This window comes from Cavenderia fasciculata (genome assembly GCF_000203815.1).
Source record: "Cavenderia fasciculata unplaced genomic scaffold Scf_Dfasci-G-o-80e12.f1-5, whole genome shotgun sequence".
In the NCBI taxonomy this organism is placed as follows: domain Eukaryota; phylum Evosea; class Eumycetozoa; order Acytosteliales; family Cavenderiaceae; genus Cavenderia; species Cavenderia fasciculata.
In genome coordinates, this window is record NW_004457735.1 from 1,234,864 (window position 1) to 1,250,128 (window position 15,265).

At 36.1% G+C, this 15,265-nt stretch overlaps 9 protein-coding genes across 9 annotated transcripts; 5 read left to right on the forward strand and 4 right to left on the reverse strand.

Annotated features, from left to right (window-relative positions):
* Positions 1 to 116: 116 nt before the first annotated feature.
* Positions 117 to 2,007, reverse strand: DFA_05312 (uncharacterized protein; the record flags this gene model as incomplete). The annotated part of the gene is made up of 6 exons (XM_004360974.1): positions 117 to 879; positions 1,165 to 1,246; positions 1,325 to 1,382; positions 1,486 to 1,566; positions 1,592 to 1,614; positions 1,896 to 2,007. 6 exons carry the CDS (start codon positions 2,005 to 2,007, stop codon positions 117 to 119), a joined length of 1,119 nt encoding a protein of 372 aa, XP_004361031.1.
* Positions 2,008 to 2,291: 284 nt separating this feature from the next.
* Positions 2,292 to 3,711, forward strand: DFA_05313 (Mo25-like family protein; the record flags this gene model as incomplete). The annotated part of the gene is made up of 4 exons (XM_004360975.1): positions 2,292 to 2,405; positions 2,653 to 2,936; positions 3,018 to 3,312; positions 3,397 to 3,711. The coding sequence occupies 4 exons, from the start codon at positions 2,292 to 2,294 to the stop codon at positions 3,709 to 3,711; spliced, it is 1,008 nt and encodes a 335-aa protein (XP_004361032.1).
* Positions 3,712 to 4,285: 574 nt separating this feature from the next.
* On the forward strand, positions 4,286 to 6,785 carry DFA_05314 (uncharacterized protein; the record flags this gene model as incomplete). Its single annotated transcript, XM_004360976.1, has 5 exons — positions 4,286 to 4,919; positions 5,030 to 5,430; positions 5,513 to 5,605; positions 5,715 to 5,761; positions 6,377 to 6,785. 5 exons carry the CDS (start codon positions 4,286 to 4,288, stop codon positions 6,783 to 6,785), a joined length of 1,584 nt encoding a protein of 527 aa, XP_004361033.1.
* Positions 6,786 to 7,017: 232 nt separating this feature from the next.
* On the reverse strand, positions 7,018 to 7,482 carry DFA_05315 (uncharacterized protein; the record flags this gene model as incomplete). Its single annotated transcript, XM_004360977.1, has 2 exons — positions 7,018 to 7,352; positions 7,425 to 7,482. 2 exons carry the CDS (start codon positions 7,480 to 7,482, stop codon positions 7,018 to 7,020), a joined length of 393 nt encoding a protein of 130 aa, XP_004361034.1.
* Positions 7,483 to 7,761: 279 nt separating this feature from the next.
* On the reverse strand, positions 7,762 to 7,911 carry DFA_05316 (uncharacterized protein; the record flags this gene model as incomplete). The annotated part of the gene is made up of 1 exon (XM_004360978.1): positions 7,762 to 7,911. One exon carries the CDS (start codon positions 7,909 to 7,911, stop codon positions 7,762 to 7,764), a length of 150 nt encoding a protein of 49 aa, XP_004361035.1.
* A 196-nt stretch (positions 7,912 to 8,107) lies between these two features.
* DFA_05317 (uncharacterized protein) lies at positions 8,108 to 8,609 on the forward strand (the record flags this gene model as incomplete). Its single annotated transcript, XM_004360979.1, has 2 exons — positions 8,108 to 8,168; positions 8,260 to 8,609. The coding sequence occupies 2 exons, from the start codon at positions 8,108 to 8,110 to the stop codon at positions 8,607 to 8,609; spliced, it is 411 nt and encodes a 136-aa protein (XP_004361036.1).
* A 258-nt stretch (positions 8,610 to 8,867) lies between these two features.
* Positions 8,868 to 10,265, reverse strand: DFA_05318 (Sterol 24-C-methyltransferase; the record flags this gene model as incomplete). The annotated part of the gene is made up of 1 exon (XM_004360980.1): positions 8,868 to 10,265. One exon carries the CDS (start codon positions 10,263 to 10,265, stop codon positions 8,868 to 8,870), a length of 1,398 nt encoding a protein of 465 aa, XP_004361037.1.
* A 935-nt stretch (positions 10,266 to 11,200) lies between these two features.
* On the forward strand, positions 11,201 to 12,514 carry DFA_05319 (RING zinc finger-containing protein; the record flags this gene model as incomplete). Its single annotated transcript, XM_004360981.1, has 1 exon — positions 11,201 to 12,514. The coding sequence occupies one exon, from the start codon at positions 11,201 to 11,203 to the stop codon at positions 12,512 to 12,514; it is 1,314 nt and encodes a 437-aa protein (XP_004361038.1).
* Positions 12,515 to 13,008: 494 nt separating this feature from the next.
* On the forward strand, positions 13,009 to 15,262 carry nol1 (NOL1/NOP2/Sun family protein; the record flags this gene model as incomplete). The annotated part of the gene is made up of 3 exons (XM_004360982.1): positions 13,009 to 13,034; positions 13,085 to 13,438; positions 13,501 to 15,262. 3 exons carry the CDS (start codon positions 13,009 to 13,011, stop codon positions 15,260 to 15,262), a joined length of 2,142 nt encoding a protein of 713 aa, XP_004361039.1.
* Between the last annotated feature and the right edge of the window lie 3 nt (positions 15,263 to 15,265).

Genomic DNA, 15,265 nt, shown 5'->3' on the forward strand with positions numbered 1-15,265 from the left:
CCACCTGGTCTACAAGTTGTGGATGATAATATTACAATAATATAGCATGTTTGTGTTTGGTTGGTTGGGTTTTTAAATAAATAATTGGGTGATACATATCATTAAAAATACCGTCATCAATGATGACGATAGAATGATTGCATGGCTTGGTTCACTTCCTTCACCATCTGATGAAGAGGATGAGGATGATGGATTGGGGGATTAGGTGGTAAACTAAAGATACCGGCTACTGATGGATTGGCTTGTTCAAAGAGTGCAATAGTGTCAAAGAATTGATCATTGTTGATGGCTTGAGCAAGTCCAGTTGTGACCGATACAACTGTCTGGTTATTGTGTAGGAACCCATTATCACTCAACCATTGAGACCAGTATGCAGCCGATTGTGTGACGTTGCAGGATGGCATGGGTTGGTTGTTTGACGATACCTTGGAGATGACACCGAGACAGTAGATATGATGGATGACACGTTCGAGTGGGTATCCAAGGTTCAATATGTATCCATAGGGTGCTGTAAACATATTATTACTGATTCTCTGGTCGATCATACCCCAAGCTAGACGTGTGCTAGTGTCTTCGGCAATCCAGTTGTCCCAAACTACGAGTGGTCTGTTTGATTTGAGATTTGGGAATTTGGCAGGACTGAATGTCGATTCAGTGATCTTTTCACCCGTAAACACAAATGGAATGGTCGAAGAGACTGCATCGATTGTTTCAAGTGACTTGTTCCAGTTGGCACGGGTAGTCTCTTGGTAGTAGTAGGCAGGGGTAAGACCCCACAAACTCGTCGATGGGTACGCCGACGCAAGACTGGCGACCATGTTCTTTTCGAGTGTTTGTTGCTCGGTTGTAGTGACACCTTCGGCATCGTCAAAGTTCAAACTGTAGTATTTAATACCAGCCGACTCGATTTGGGCCAATCTACTCTTGACCACCGTAAAGTTGTTGTCAGTTGGTTCCAACCACCCGGGTCTCATACCATAGACCAGCTTGACACCTGCAGATGTTGCAACTGTCTGAGTCTGCTTCCACTCGGCCAGTTCAGTTGCATTCCACAGTGCCATTGTATCGACTGGTGGTTGTGCGGCAAACCAATACACTCCGACGCCATTCTGACCCAACAACTTGATCAACTCGTCTCTTTGTGCTGCACTATAGCATCCATACTGACCACGAATAGTGTCTCCTGTAGGCCAATAGTATCCCTCTACAACACCACTATATTGATTTAATGTTGCTCCATTTACTACTACAAAAATTAAAAGAAAGGTACTTTATAAGTAAGTGACTGTCCGAAACGAAATATATATTGTTGAACCAAACATACAAGTAGAAAGGGAAAAGAGTGAAATGGTAATGATAACCAATGAAATATTATACTTCATCTTTCAAAGTTAAGTTATCTCTTTCTTTCTTATATTTATGAATATGTTAAGATTAGATTGTATGTAGCAGCAGTGAACGATACCATCGAATGAGGTGAGATACTTTAGAGGATTTGACACGAAAAAATCTTAATCTGACCCATCTTTGGGCAAAGTAGTTATCGACCTTGGTCTCGGCGGTATCCTACTCCATAAGTTAGTACAGATACTATACTCCATAAGTAGATACTTCCTTCAAATATTTAATACTTTAACACTCAATACATTCAAGATGTATATATTATTATTGAATAGCTCTATTTTTATTTTTATTATTATACTTGTGAATCAAGAGCGAGATGAATAGTTATTTGAACTATGTAACTTTAATTCTTTGATTGGTTTTAACTGAAGCAACAACAACAAGATATATTTACTAAGTTTGGTGTATTTATCTGAAGTAAAAGGGTTCAAAGAGGAATAGGGTCGGAAGTTCATTTAAAAATAAATAAATAAAAATTCAAAAAAAACTACTGTCTCCCAACATCTCTCTTTCTTTCTGCTCTACCCTCGTAACAAAGGCAGTAGAATAGTAGCAGCTCATAGTTATCATCATCATCATCAACGTCGTATCATCACATATCATAGTTTCCGAGATATATAGATAGATTCATCATCATCATCATCAACTCCTTCTTCTTCTCAAAAGTCATCATCATACAACCATCAATCACGAGTTAAAAAGTGAGAAGAGACAAGAAATCGGACTACCCACCATCATCATCAACATCATCAATCATAATCATAATAAAGAAATAGTCAAAGAGATAGATAGAAAGAGACAAGAGACCATTATTCTAATCAACACGAGACTACTCAAAGATATATATATATTTATAGAACAGAGACAGATAGAGAAAGAAAGAGAAAATGAATATCTTTTTTAATAAGAAACAAAAGACACCTGCCGATTTGGCAAAGTCTACCAAAGAGTCTCTAGTATCCATCGAGAAATCAGGTCCCAATTCTAAAACCTCTGAAAAGGTATTATCGTCTTACTGTCAGAGTTCTCTCTGATCAAAAAAGAGAGAGACAAACTACAAAAAGAAAAAAGAAAGAAGAAGAAATAACTTTGACGACAAAAAAAGTTATTTATATCCTCTTTCTTCTTCTTCTTTTTCTTCTTTTGCCATGTGTATACATGGATGATGAACATGATTATTTATTCATTCATTCATTCTATTTATATTTAATTATATATATATATATATATATATATATATATTTTTAGGCATTGGAAGAAATATCAAAGAACTTGTTAGAGATGAAAAAGATACTTTATGGTGATGGAGAACATGAACCAAATCAAGAGTTGGGTGGTCAATTGGCTAACGAATTGTGTGCAACCGATGCTTTGCATATGCTTATAAGGGATCTCTCAAAGCTAGAGTTTGAAGCAAAGAAGGATTTTGCACAAATATTTAATAACCTCTTGAGATTAAAGGTTAATTCTCGTTCTATTCTAGTTGAACATATTTCAAAGAATACTGATATTTTGGTTTTACTAGTTAAAGGGTTTGTATATTGATATCAATCCATTCATCATCCATCACCTCTTGGTTACTTATTCAATTTTTTTTATCTACTCTCTTTTAGATATGAACAACAAGATATAGCATTAAATTGTGGAACAATGTTGAGAGAATGTATTAAACATGAGAATCTTGCCAAGGAATTATTACATAGCCAAAACTTTTGGGAGTTTTTTAATTATGTTGAAGTATCCAACTTTGATGTTGCCTCTGACACTTTTGCCACCTTTAAAGAGTTACTCACCAAACACAAGGGTCTCAGTGCAGAGTTTTTAGAGAAAAATTATGATCTTGTATTTGAAAAATACACTACCCTTCTCAATTCTTCAAATTATGTTACAAGAAGACAATCGATCAAGGTATGAAATAGATAGATAGAAATATAGATAGAAAGATGGATGGATGGATCTAAACTAATTACTTTTATTTATTTATTTTTCTAGCTTCTTGGTGAATTATTATTAGACCGTTCCAATTTTAATATTATGACCAAATATATTAGTTCAGCTGCCAATTTAAAGTTGATGATGATATTGTTAAGAGACAAGAGCAAAAGTATACAATACGAGGCTTTCCACGTATTCAAAGTATTTGTTGCCAATCCAAACAAGACCAAACCCATTTTGGAGATTTTAACAAAGAACAAGGACAAACTCATCATATTTTTATCGCAGTTCCACACCGACAAGGAAGAGGACCAATTCAACGATGAAAAGAATTTCTTGTTGAAACAAATCCAAGCCATCCCAACTGATTAAATACTTTTGAAAATATAAATAATTTATTAGTAGTCTCCCTATCCTCTCTCACCACCCCACCCAACAACTAACTTTTTTTTCTTTGCAATTAAATAGTAAATCATCAATCTCCCTCTTCCATCCATTTTTTTTACAGCTATATTAGAACCATTATCAAAATAATAATAATAATAATTAAATAAGTAAATAACAACCAACCAGAAAAAATAACAAATAATAATAATAACAAATAAGAATGGCACAAAAAAACCAAGTTTTAAATTTTGTTTAATAAGGAATACTCTTTATTAATCGTAACCAAAAAATAATATCACATGTAACATCATCCCAACCAACCAACCAACCAAAACAAAGATTAATCACTTACTTGACGAGTAAATAAAAAATTAAAAAATTAAATATATAATCATGATTTGATGATATACCATCATTATTAATAATTATCCACTGTTTTGATCTTGAGGAAAAAAAAAATTAAAAAAAAAGCATCTAAAAAAAACCACAACCTTTTCTTGGAGTGTGTAGTTTCAAAAAACTAAACAAAATCAATCTTTATTAATTAATCTTTGAAGAGATGGACGTCAAGGAAGATAGAGACTCGTCAAGAGATGAGAGAGGAGGAGGAGACAGAAGAGATTTCAACTCTTCATCATCTACTTCTCAACAACAACCACCTCAAGATAGAGACAACAATAACAGAGAAAATAATAGAGACAATAACAGAAGTGGAGGTGATAGAGACAATAATAGAGGTGGTGATAGCAATAATAGAGACAATAATAGAAGTGGAGGTGATAGAGACAATAATAGAGACACCAGAGACAATAATAGAAGTGGAGGTGATAGAGACAATAGAGATAGAAGAGATAAAGATGTAAAGGATGCTCCAAGAACAGGTGACAGAGACAATAGAGATAATAGAGACAACAGAGACAACAGAGATAATAGAGACAATAGAGACAGAGATAGAAGTGATAGAGGAAGTGACAGAGACAGAGGTAGAAGTGATAGAGGAGGAGGAGGTGATAGAGACAGAAGTGATAGAAGTGATAGAAGTGATAGAGGGGGCGATAGAGATAGAGATGATCGTTATAATGAAAATGAAGAACACACATTATTTATTGGTAATCTACCACTTGATATTGGTGTTGCTGAAGTCGTCAATCTATGTTCACCATATTGTGGAAGAAGTTCTGTTGATAAAATAGGTATATATCAAATGAATTCAAAGTTCAATTCAAAAGATAGATATATGTATCTTATAAGATTAGATTATTAATGTTTAAAACTACATCAATTCTTATTATTATTTTTTTAGATGTTAAATCTGGATATGCATTTGTAATCATTAAAAGTAATTATTCAACATGTGATCGATTGATTGCTGGTATTCATAGAACTATCTATAGAAACAAGTCTCTTACTGTACAGTACTCCAAGAGTGAAGGAAGAGGTGGTAGCACCAGAGATAGAGATGGTAGAGGTGACAGAGATAGAGGTGGCAGAGATAGAGACAGAGACAGAGACAGAGGTGGTAGAGATAGAGACAGAGACAGAGATAGAGGAGGTGATAGAGACAGATCTACCGCTTCTACAACCTCGACCAAACAAAATGGTGCCATGAAACCAAGTACATCTCTCTTCCTCGTCAACTTTGGTTCAAAGACTAATCAAAGTTTAATTGAAACTTGGTGTAAACCATTTGGCAGAATTAATAGAGTATGTATAAGATAGATAGATAGATAGATATTAATCATCTGATCTGAAAGACATTGTAACTAATTCTTATATTTCACAAAAGATTGATATGAGAAAGAACTTTTGTTTTGTAGAATTTGATAATATTGAGCAATCAACTAAAGCTATGGAAGCTTTGCATGGAAAAGATGTAGCCGTATGTAAATTTGGAGATAAAGATAGAGAGAGAGAGGGGAGAGAGAGAATTTACTCTTTATAACTAATGTTTTATTTAATTTTCAATTATTTCCATCAATCAATTTTAGTCTGATGGCAATAAATTAACCGTAGAATTTGCCATAAGAAGTGACCGGTATGAAATCACAATACAAAAAAAAATACAACCTTGATTGCAGTGTGTCGTGTCTGTCGTGTCCATTTCGATCGATTCTCGGGACAATAGTATTCCACACTCTCTCTTGTGTTCCCACCTACCTACCTACTCTCACCATCATATTAGTATACCACCTACCTACGGATACTCTCATTACCATATACCATTCCATTACCATCATCACTTTTACCACCAATACTACATACATAGATAGTGATCGATCATCACACACATATGTAGTGCCCGACGATAGGGCTGTCACCACCACCATATCTATTGCCACCACCATATTTGGTATACCCATTCCATTCCATTACTACTATACCAACTAACCCCCGACCACCAAACCTCTTTATATTACGTTAAAAAAACTTTAAATGATCATAATGATTGTAAATATCTTTAAAGATAACACACCTTCACCTTCACCTTCACCTTTTTAATCACCATCACTTTAAAACAACAACAACAGCAAACAAACAAACAATCCATTCTTTTTTCAATCTTTCACCAATCCGTTTAAAAATCATTAACTTTAATTTAATTGGGTTACTAATATTATTATTATTATTATTTTCCTTTTTTTTTTTTTAGTAAAAGAGATAGAAGTAGATCAAGAGATAGACGTAGAAGAAGAGATAGAGATAGAGGTGATAGAAAGAAGGACTCTTCTTCCTCTGACAAGGATGGTGGTGATACCAAAATGGACAAGGAAGATGGCAATGACGATAGAGTAGGTAGAGGAAGAGCAAGATCACCATCTCCATCCTCCAAACCAAAGAGATCCCACTCTGACTCTAGAGAAGGATCTGCATCTCCACCAAACAACTCTAGATCCAATTCACCAAGACGTCGTGGTGGAAACACCAACAGTGACACTGAAGACGAAGATGATGGAGGTCAATCAAGAGACAGAAAGAGATTCAAGGATGACGAAGAAACTATTGAAAATAATAGAGATAATTATCCTGAACGTCAACAATCACCACTTTCAGTCGATTAAATGAATAAGAGAGAGAGAACCCCAAAGCATAACAACAAACCAAAAAAAAAAAAAAGAAACAAAAAAAACAAAAACCAACACAACAAAAATAATTTTAACCTTTCATATATATATAAAACCAATTTAATATTCCCCATATAGTGGTCATTCTTTTACAATTGTAAAACATAACAAAATAATAATATATTTTTTTTTGATAATTATTATTTAATAGTTTATTTATATTAATTCTTTAGGAACATGGGGAAAGTAAAACCATTTGGAATTCATAACCATCCCATCCTTGACCTTGATCTGGTGCTGAAGCACCACTTATAGAGTAGTAATTGTCTATGGTGCCGTTAGCTGCATACCAAATCCCGGTTGGAGAATTATCTACGTAACCTTGGACTGAACCTTTCCAGGTTTGAGAGTCAACAACGACGATATTTAAATATATTTGGCTGGGTGTAGTTGGATTGAAAAATATCCAGTTTCCAGCAGTACTTCCAGGAGTAGCTTCAACCTTGAGTTGTGCACATCCATATTGTTGTGAAAATAATTGCCATTGTCCTCCAAATGCATTACCTAATAATTTCAGGAATAAATAGGTTAGTTTTGGAAAAAGAAAAAAAAGAAAAGAAATGTTGTACAACATACCAGCAGAGGCGAATTGGAATGCCAACATAATGGCGATAAAAAGGGCTACAAATTTCATTCTAAAGAGATAGAGAAAAGTATATAGAGGAAATGAATGAAATGAATAACTGAATAACTAGTCGACGAGAAAATAGATATAATTGAATGAAACAAAGACCAGGAGGGCTTGAACAAAATTATATAAAATGAATAAAAATTTTAATGTTAAAAACTCGACCTTTGAATCAACCAAGGTCAGTGAACTCTTTTGAAACAATCTTAAAGTATCTTGAAGTTGTTGTAACCCATGGGTACCAGTTTTCCCACACGACCGCATAGTCGATGACATCAAATTATCTTAAACACGCTGTTTTTTGTAAATATCATTACGATATTTTCTTAAAACACCTCGAAATAGTAACGAAATGAGCTTTGAAAGATCAGATATCGTAACGACTTTGAAACCGTGGTGTCTGATATTACAAAGATCAGTGTAACTGGGTTTCATGATGATGCAAACAAACCATGGGGCGAATAAAATTTTAAATAATTTTAAGTTACATTTTATATTATTATTCAAGTGTTGTCTCTTTTGTTTAGTTTATTATCGTCTTGTCGTTTTCTTCTCTATCAATCTTTTATTTTATTTATTTGTTTATTCTTCCTTCTATTCATCATCATATATATAAAAATCAATAAATAGAATGTATAAAACTATTGCTCTATTAGTTGTTATAATTGCCTCTTTGGCATTAGCATATTCTGGTAGGTATCTTATCTGCATATGACTTTTTTTGTCCACACACAAAGTTCTGATTTAACCCTAATATATTTTACCTATATTTTATTTTTATAGCACCACTTGAAGGAGAATGGATTTACAATATTGGTAGTACTCCATCATGTAATACTATTACATTTAATATTACATCAAATGGTGATGGTACATTTGCAGGTTCATATACCTATGCTGGAAAGTTGGTACAAGTCATGAGAAGTGTTAATCCAAGTTCTTCCTATTCCAACGTAACATTTGCTGGTCAATGGGCAAGCTATCCAGCAGGTTCCCCAATTTGGGCCAACTTTAATGCCACCATGAACAACGATGTATCATTTACCATGAAGATCAATGCTACCACTTACACTTTACCAAAGCAAAGTTTTGCTGTTCTTAATCGTCCTGCTTGTCAATTACAAGATTATTAAAAATTAAATAAATAAATAATTAAAATATAATATAATATATAAATATAAAGATAAATATCAATCAATCAATAGCTAGAGGACAAGTTTTGGCTGGTCTTAATCATTGCTTGTCAAGTATTTTTACAAGATTAAAAATAAACAAATAAATAAATATTTATATAGATATATTTTTGAATTAATTTTAATACAAGGGTTTTATTATTTGTGAACTATATTAATATGAATGATATGTTGTTTGTTTTGTTTTTGGTTTAGAGTTTAGAGTTTAGCTCTTGGGAAATCCTTTGAAGCAAGGAAACGACCAATGACAAAAGCACCAGCTCTAGCACCTTCAGAGAGGGCAATAGCACCGGAAATCATCATTTCAATGAGTGGATCGACTGAACCCTTTGGAAGAGACTTGAAGGTGGTGATGGACTTGCCGTCGAGGATCTCCCAGTTACGGAGGATGTCACCGGCTTGGGTAAGATCCATGGCAATGTGTACGTTGAAACCAGCGTTTTCCATGTCACGACGGTAGGCGTGGACAGAGGTCAAATGTGGGCAAGAGTGATGAGCACAGATTGGTTCGATGAATTGGATCATATCCTTTTCGGTTGGCTTCTCGCATTGGAACCAGTCGGTACCAGAGAGACGACCTCCTGGCTTGAGCACACGGAAACATTCCTTGACAAAGGCTTGCTTGTCTGGCATGTGACAGGTGGACTCGAAAAAGGTGACAACGTCAAAGGTGTTGTCGGCGTATGGCATCTTCATGGCGTCACCGTGGGTGAAGGCGGCACGGTCAGCGAGACCCAACTTTTTGGCACGGTCACGGCAGATCTCGACTTGCTTCTTGTTGATGTTGAGACCGACGATACGGCAGCCAGTGTATTGGGCGATTTCGAGGGTTGGACCACCGACACCACAACCAACGTCCAAGACGTACGAGTCCTTGGTGATACGGGCAGCATCGGCAACATCGTGTTCGAGACGGACGACGGCTTCCTCGAGGGTTTCAGTGTTGTTTTTGAATGGAGCAAAGTGGAAGTGTTGACCCCAACCCTCTTGGTAGGTGTCAGTGACAGAGTCATAGTAGTCAGAGACCATGGTGTTGTACTTTTCGACACGGATCTCTTCACCACCCATACGGACCTTTTCAAAGTCCTTCTTGTCGAGGACGGCAGTGTCTTCGACTGGGGCAACGACGGTGACCTTACCAGTTTCAACGGTCTTTTTGATCGAGGCGACGTAGGCGTCCCAGGTTTGGGCCATTTCACGTTCACCCATAGCACGGGCAAAACCAACCAACAACTTGGGGATTTCAATGTCAGTCTCGATGTTGGCTTGGACAGAGACGTGGGTCTTGTTGCCTTGAGCGGTGATGACAAACTTGCCATAGCTGCTCATGTTGCCTTGGCCGACGACGTTCTCCCATGAGACTCCGGTGGCACTCTTGATGTACTTGGCAGTGTGGAAGGCCTTCATCTTGATGCTGCCGACGTTACGCTCTTGCATGGTCCACTTGAAGGTGTTGGCTCCGACGGATTCGACCTTGTCGACGAATGGGTAGAGCTTGGCGGTGGTTGGTACATCCAAAATAAATTGAATGACCTTGTCGGCTGGTGCTGCGATTTCAACAGTCTTTGAGGTGTATGAAGTTTGAATTAATACCATTTTTTAATGTATATTATATATATGTTTGGTTGGGGAGGGGGTTGTTGTTGTTGGGAGGAGAGAGTATATGGAGTTGTTGAAAATTGATAATTATAAGAATTAAACCTTTTGGGTAGATGAACCAGACTGTTGTTGTTGATAACTAAAGTTGGTCGAGAAAAGTTTAATTTTAATAGATTATAATCTGCTGGCTGGCTACTGTGATGAAATCAAACACTACTACTAGTACTACTATGTGCGCGAATTGATTCGAACAAACAAAAACCTCTTGTTGAATTTGAGCTCTAAAAAAAAATAATAAAAAAAAAAAGGAAAAGGCTTCTTGACTTTGGGAGGGAGAGGCTAAGAGAGCTCTCGGTGAGCGTCTCGTTCGTGCTCAAAAAAAAATTGATGAAAATATCTTGTCGACTGGGATTTTTTCAAAACAAAAAATTACATACTTTTTTTTACAATGCATTGTAAATACAACATATTTACACACAAACTTTGACAGAGATAAATCATAAACATCTCTACGATGTAGTGTTATTATTACTATTTATTTGATTGTTTGTATCTTTTCGAAGTTTTTTATTGATCATATGATTTTTAATTATTATTATTTATTTTTAGATTTATCTCTCTCATTCGGTAAAAGATGATTGGGGATGAAGATGATGATCGAGTTATTATTTGAAAGATTATGATCGTGATCATGAACCTCATCGGCAAAATGAAGGTGCAAAGTGATTCAAACTCAGTTGATCGTTCACCCTTCACAAACAACCCATTTCTTTTGAAATTCCCAACACACCATTTTTGTCTACTGGAGTAAAAGTAAGAATTTCTTGAGTAGTTCTCCAATTTTCAGTAAGAGAGTATCCTCTAGATAAATTGAGCACCTGTGTTTGATGGCTTTAATTTATTTTCAACTAGCTATAGCTATATAGATTGAAATGGCAACAAAGGTTAACAACATTAGCAACAACAATCCAACTACTTTGGTAGACTCATCAACAAACCATCTCCTTTCCTTCATTGGACAGGATGATTACTCGAGATATACATTTGAATTTGGAATCTCTGAATATTTCCTTCCAAAATATATTAAACATGCCAAACAACAACAACAACAACAAGTTCCAACAACAACACCATCCAATAACAATAACAATAATAATAATAACAAAACAAAGACAAAGAAGAAAAAGAATAATAATAATTTAATACATATTAATTTTGGACAGAAAAATATAGATCTACCTCAATTTACAAATTCAATGATAGAAAAAAATAATAATAATAATAGTGATAGTGATAGTGATAATACCTCTAAATATAAATACGATCCAAATAATAATAACAATAATAATAATATAATCATTAATAATAATAATGAAACTAAAATTGATATTTCCAACTTGATTGATGAATTTGTTCATATTGACAATATTCAACAACAACAAGAAAAGTTGGTAGTTGTTATTGAAGAAGAAAGTGATAGTAAATATCAAGAAAGAAGAAGAATTGAAAGAGAATTGGAAGAATATAAACAAATTACACTTGAACAAGAGGAAGAAGAGAATGAAGAATTTTATCGATGGTTGGATTATGCAGAAGAGTATGAAGCAAAAAAAGTGTATGGTATTAAATTAGAGAGTAAACTTATTGGAAATGGACGGTTACTTAGATCATCTCGTAAGAATAAAAAAGAAAGAATCCACCGTTCTCACCAGTCTGCATGGGATAGTACAAAGGTTGCTATGAAGTTATCAGTCATTGCTTCATACACTCCACTTCAACAACAACAAAACAAACAAGTAGCTTTGACACCCGCCTCTCGTCAATCAACCAACAATAGTAGCCAATCCTACGAGACTGACCTTCGTAGAGCAATGTCTTTGTCCACTGCAGACTATGACCGCGAAATGCGCACTAGAAACAGTAATACTGGATTGTCACAGACACAAATCAACGATATCCTCAACCGAGAGATTACACCAGAAGACTACGAATTACTCTTGATGTTGGATGCAACTGTCAAGCCAAAGACCTGTCCTCTCGATCTCGTCTACAGTCTCCCAACGATTCGATTCACCGCCGACTGTCAATACCCACAATGTGTCGTATGTCTTGGTGAGTTTGAACTCAACGAAACCCTTACCATCCTTCCAAAGTGTAAACATATCTTCCACACCAACTGTATTTCTAATTGGTTAGCAAATGCCTCAAAGAATTGTCCTGTCGATGGTTTGCCATGCCATGAATAAATTTAATAATAATAGACTTTGTTTCATATGATTAGAATATATAATGATAATCATCAGACAAAAGTAAAATAATAATCCTTTTTTTTGTACATATATGTAATATGGTAAATCAACAACGACAACAACAATCATTATAATTAATCATAACTTGTAGATAGACATATCCTGATTAATATATATATATGGTTAGAGGCATTTCAACAAACCAACCACCAATCATCCCAACACACAACTAGAAATATTATTTGTAAATAAACCAACAAATCAAACAAACCTTATTTATTATGATAAACTTTCTCTCTTTCTCTTTCTTTTATGTCTTCTTCTTTCTTCTTTTTTTTTTAAATTAAAATACCAATACTTTTTAATTTTAAAATATATATAATCACCGATCGGTCTGTCGCTCTCCTCAATATTATTAGGAAGTTCGTAATGATTCGACTCGTTCGTTTTGACGTTTTTTATTATTTGTTGCCTTTTTTTCGATTTTTAAAATGGGTGTCCTCAAATTTATTAGAGAGTGAAAGTAGTAGTTTTAGTCGTTTGTTGTTGTTATTACTTTTTGTTTAGTAATTACTATATATCAATCTTCTACTTCTTCTTTATATTTATATATATATTCATCATGGGTATTGATAAAAAGTTTTTAGCAAAGAAGGCTCCATCTACAGCTTCAGCATCTGCTGGTGCTAGAAAGTTGGTTGGTTCAGCTGGTGCTAAACCAGCAGCCAAGGCAACTGCAGTTGTTGCTACCAAGAAGCCTGTCATTGCTGCTTCAAAGAAATCAAATATAGAACAACCAAAGAAAAAGGTTGCCGTCGTACAACAAGAGGAATCAGAATCTGAAGAAGATGACGAAGAATTTGTTTCAGCTGAAGAAGATATTCCATCTGATGAGGAGGATGAAACTACAGAAAAGAATCAGTATGTAGTTAGAGTTTATTTAGATATATCATATACTTATACTTATACTTTTATTTTTCTAGATTATTTGAAGATAGTGATGATGAAAAGTTAAATTCAAATACAAAGGCATTCTCTGATAGTAATAAGGGATGGTTGAAACCATCAAAGCGTGATAAGGATGGAGACGATGAGTCAGAAGAGGAAGAAGAAAAGTTGACAGCTTTTGAAAAAAAGAGTATCAATGCTGCCAAAAAGAGAAAGCAAATCGAAGAAGACAATACCATAGATATTCAAAATCAAATGGCAATTGATAGAGAACAAAGAGACGAAACATCATCGGAACAAGAAGAAGACGAATCTGAAGAGGAATCAGATGAAGATAATGTATTACCAAGTGGAGAAAAGATTGAAGAGGAACAAGTATTGGGAGTCGACTTGCAAGAGGTCTACCAACGTATCAAAGACATTATCAATACTTTGGATAACTTTTCCAAGGAACGTAAGAAGGGAATGTCGCGTGAAGACTACATGACTCGTCTCCGTGACGATCTCGCCACCTACTTTGGATACAATACATTTTTGATTGAAGTCTTTTTAAAGTTGTTCAGAGTGTCTGAATGCTTGGAGTTCTTGGAGGCCAACGAAACCCAACGTCCTCTTACCATCCGTACCAACACTCTCAAGGCCCGTAGAAAAGACTTGGCTGACGCTCTCGGTGGACGTGGTGTCCATCTCGAGCCCATCAAATGGTCGCCCGTCGGTCTCACCATCTACGACACCCAGGTCGCGATTGGTGCCACGCCCGAGTACCTCGCCGGCCACTACATCCAGCAGTCGGCCTCCTCGTTCTTGCCCGTCGTCGCACTCGAGCCACAACCCGGAGAACGTATCCTCGATTTGTGCGCATCGCCGGGTGGCAAGACCACCTATGTCGCCGCGCTCATGAAGAACACCGGCACCCTCGTCGCCAACGACATCAACGAGGAGCGTATGCGTTCGCTCGTCGCCAACATCCACCGTCTCGGCGTTAAAAACACCATCGTCTCGAACCTCGACGGTCGCGAGTACCCCAAGACCATGGGTGGTTTCGATCGTTGTTTGGTCGACGCTCCCTGCGTTGGTTTGGGTGTCATTGCCAAGGACCAACAAATCAAGCTGTCCAAGAGCCAGCGTGACGTTGATCTCTGTGTAAATATGCAAAAAGAGTTGATTCTCCACGCCATCGACTCGGTCGACGCCAAGTCGCCAACCGGCGGTATCATTGTCTACTCGACCTGTTCGCTCACCGTCGAAGAAAACGAAGGTGTCGTCGACTATGCCCTCAGAAATCGTGACGTCATCCTCCTCGACACTGGTGTCGAGTTTGGTGTCCAAGGTTTCACTGCCTACCGTCACCACCGTTTCCATCCATCCGTCGCATTGACCAAGCGTTACTACCCACACACTCACAACATGGATGGTTTCTATGTCGCCAAATTCAAAAAGATCTCAAATGAAATTAAAACTAAAAAGGCTCAAGAACAAGAAAACGACCAAGAAGATGAACAAGACTATGAAGATGACGAAGAGGAGGAAGTAGAAAGCGGATCAGAAGACCAAGAAGGAGAATCAACTTCATCATCCAACGAATTAGAGGAATTAACACCCCAAAAAATAGTAAAGAAACAAAAAAGAGATAATACCCCAAAGATCAACAGTCACGAGGCCAAGATTAAAAAGATACAACAAGAGAAACAACAATCATTACAACAAAAGACTAAAACTTCTGGTAAAAATAAGTATAACAAAAAACCAACTCAACCAAAGAATAATAATAAGAAAAAGGTTGTAACCAAGAAATAAATT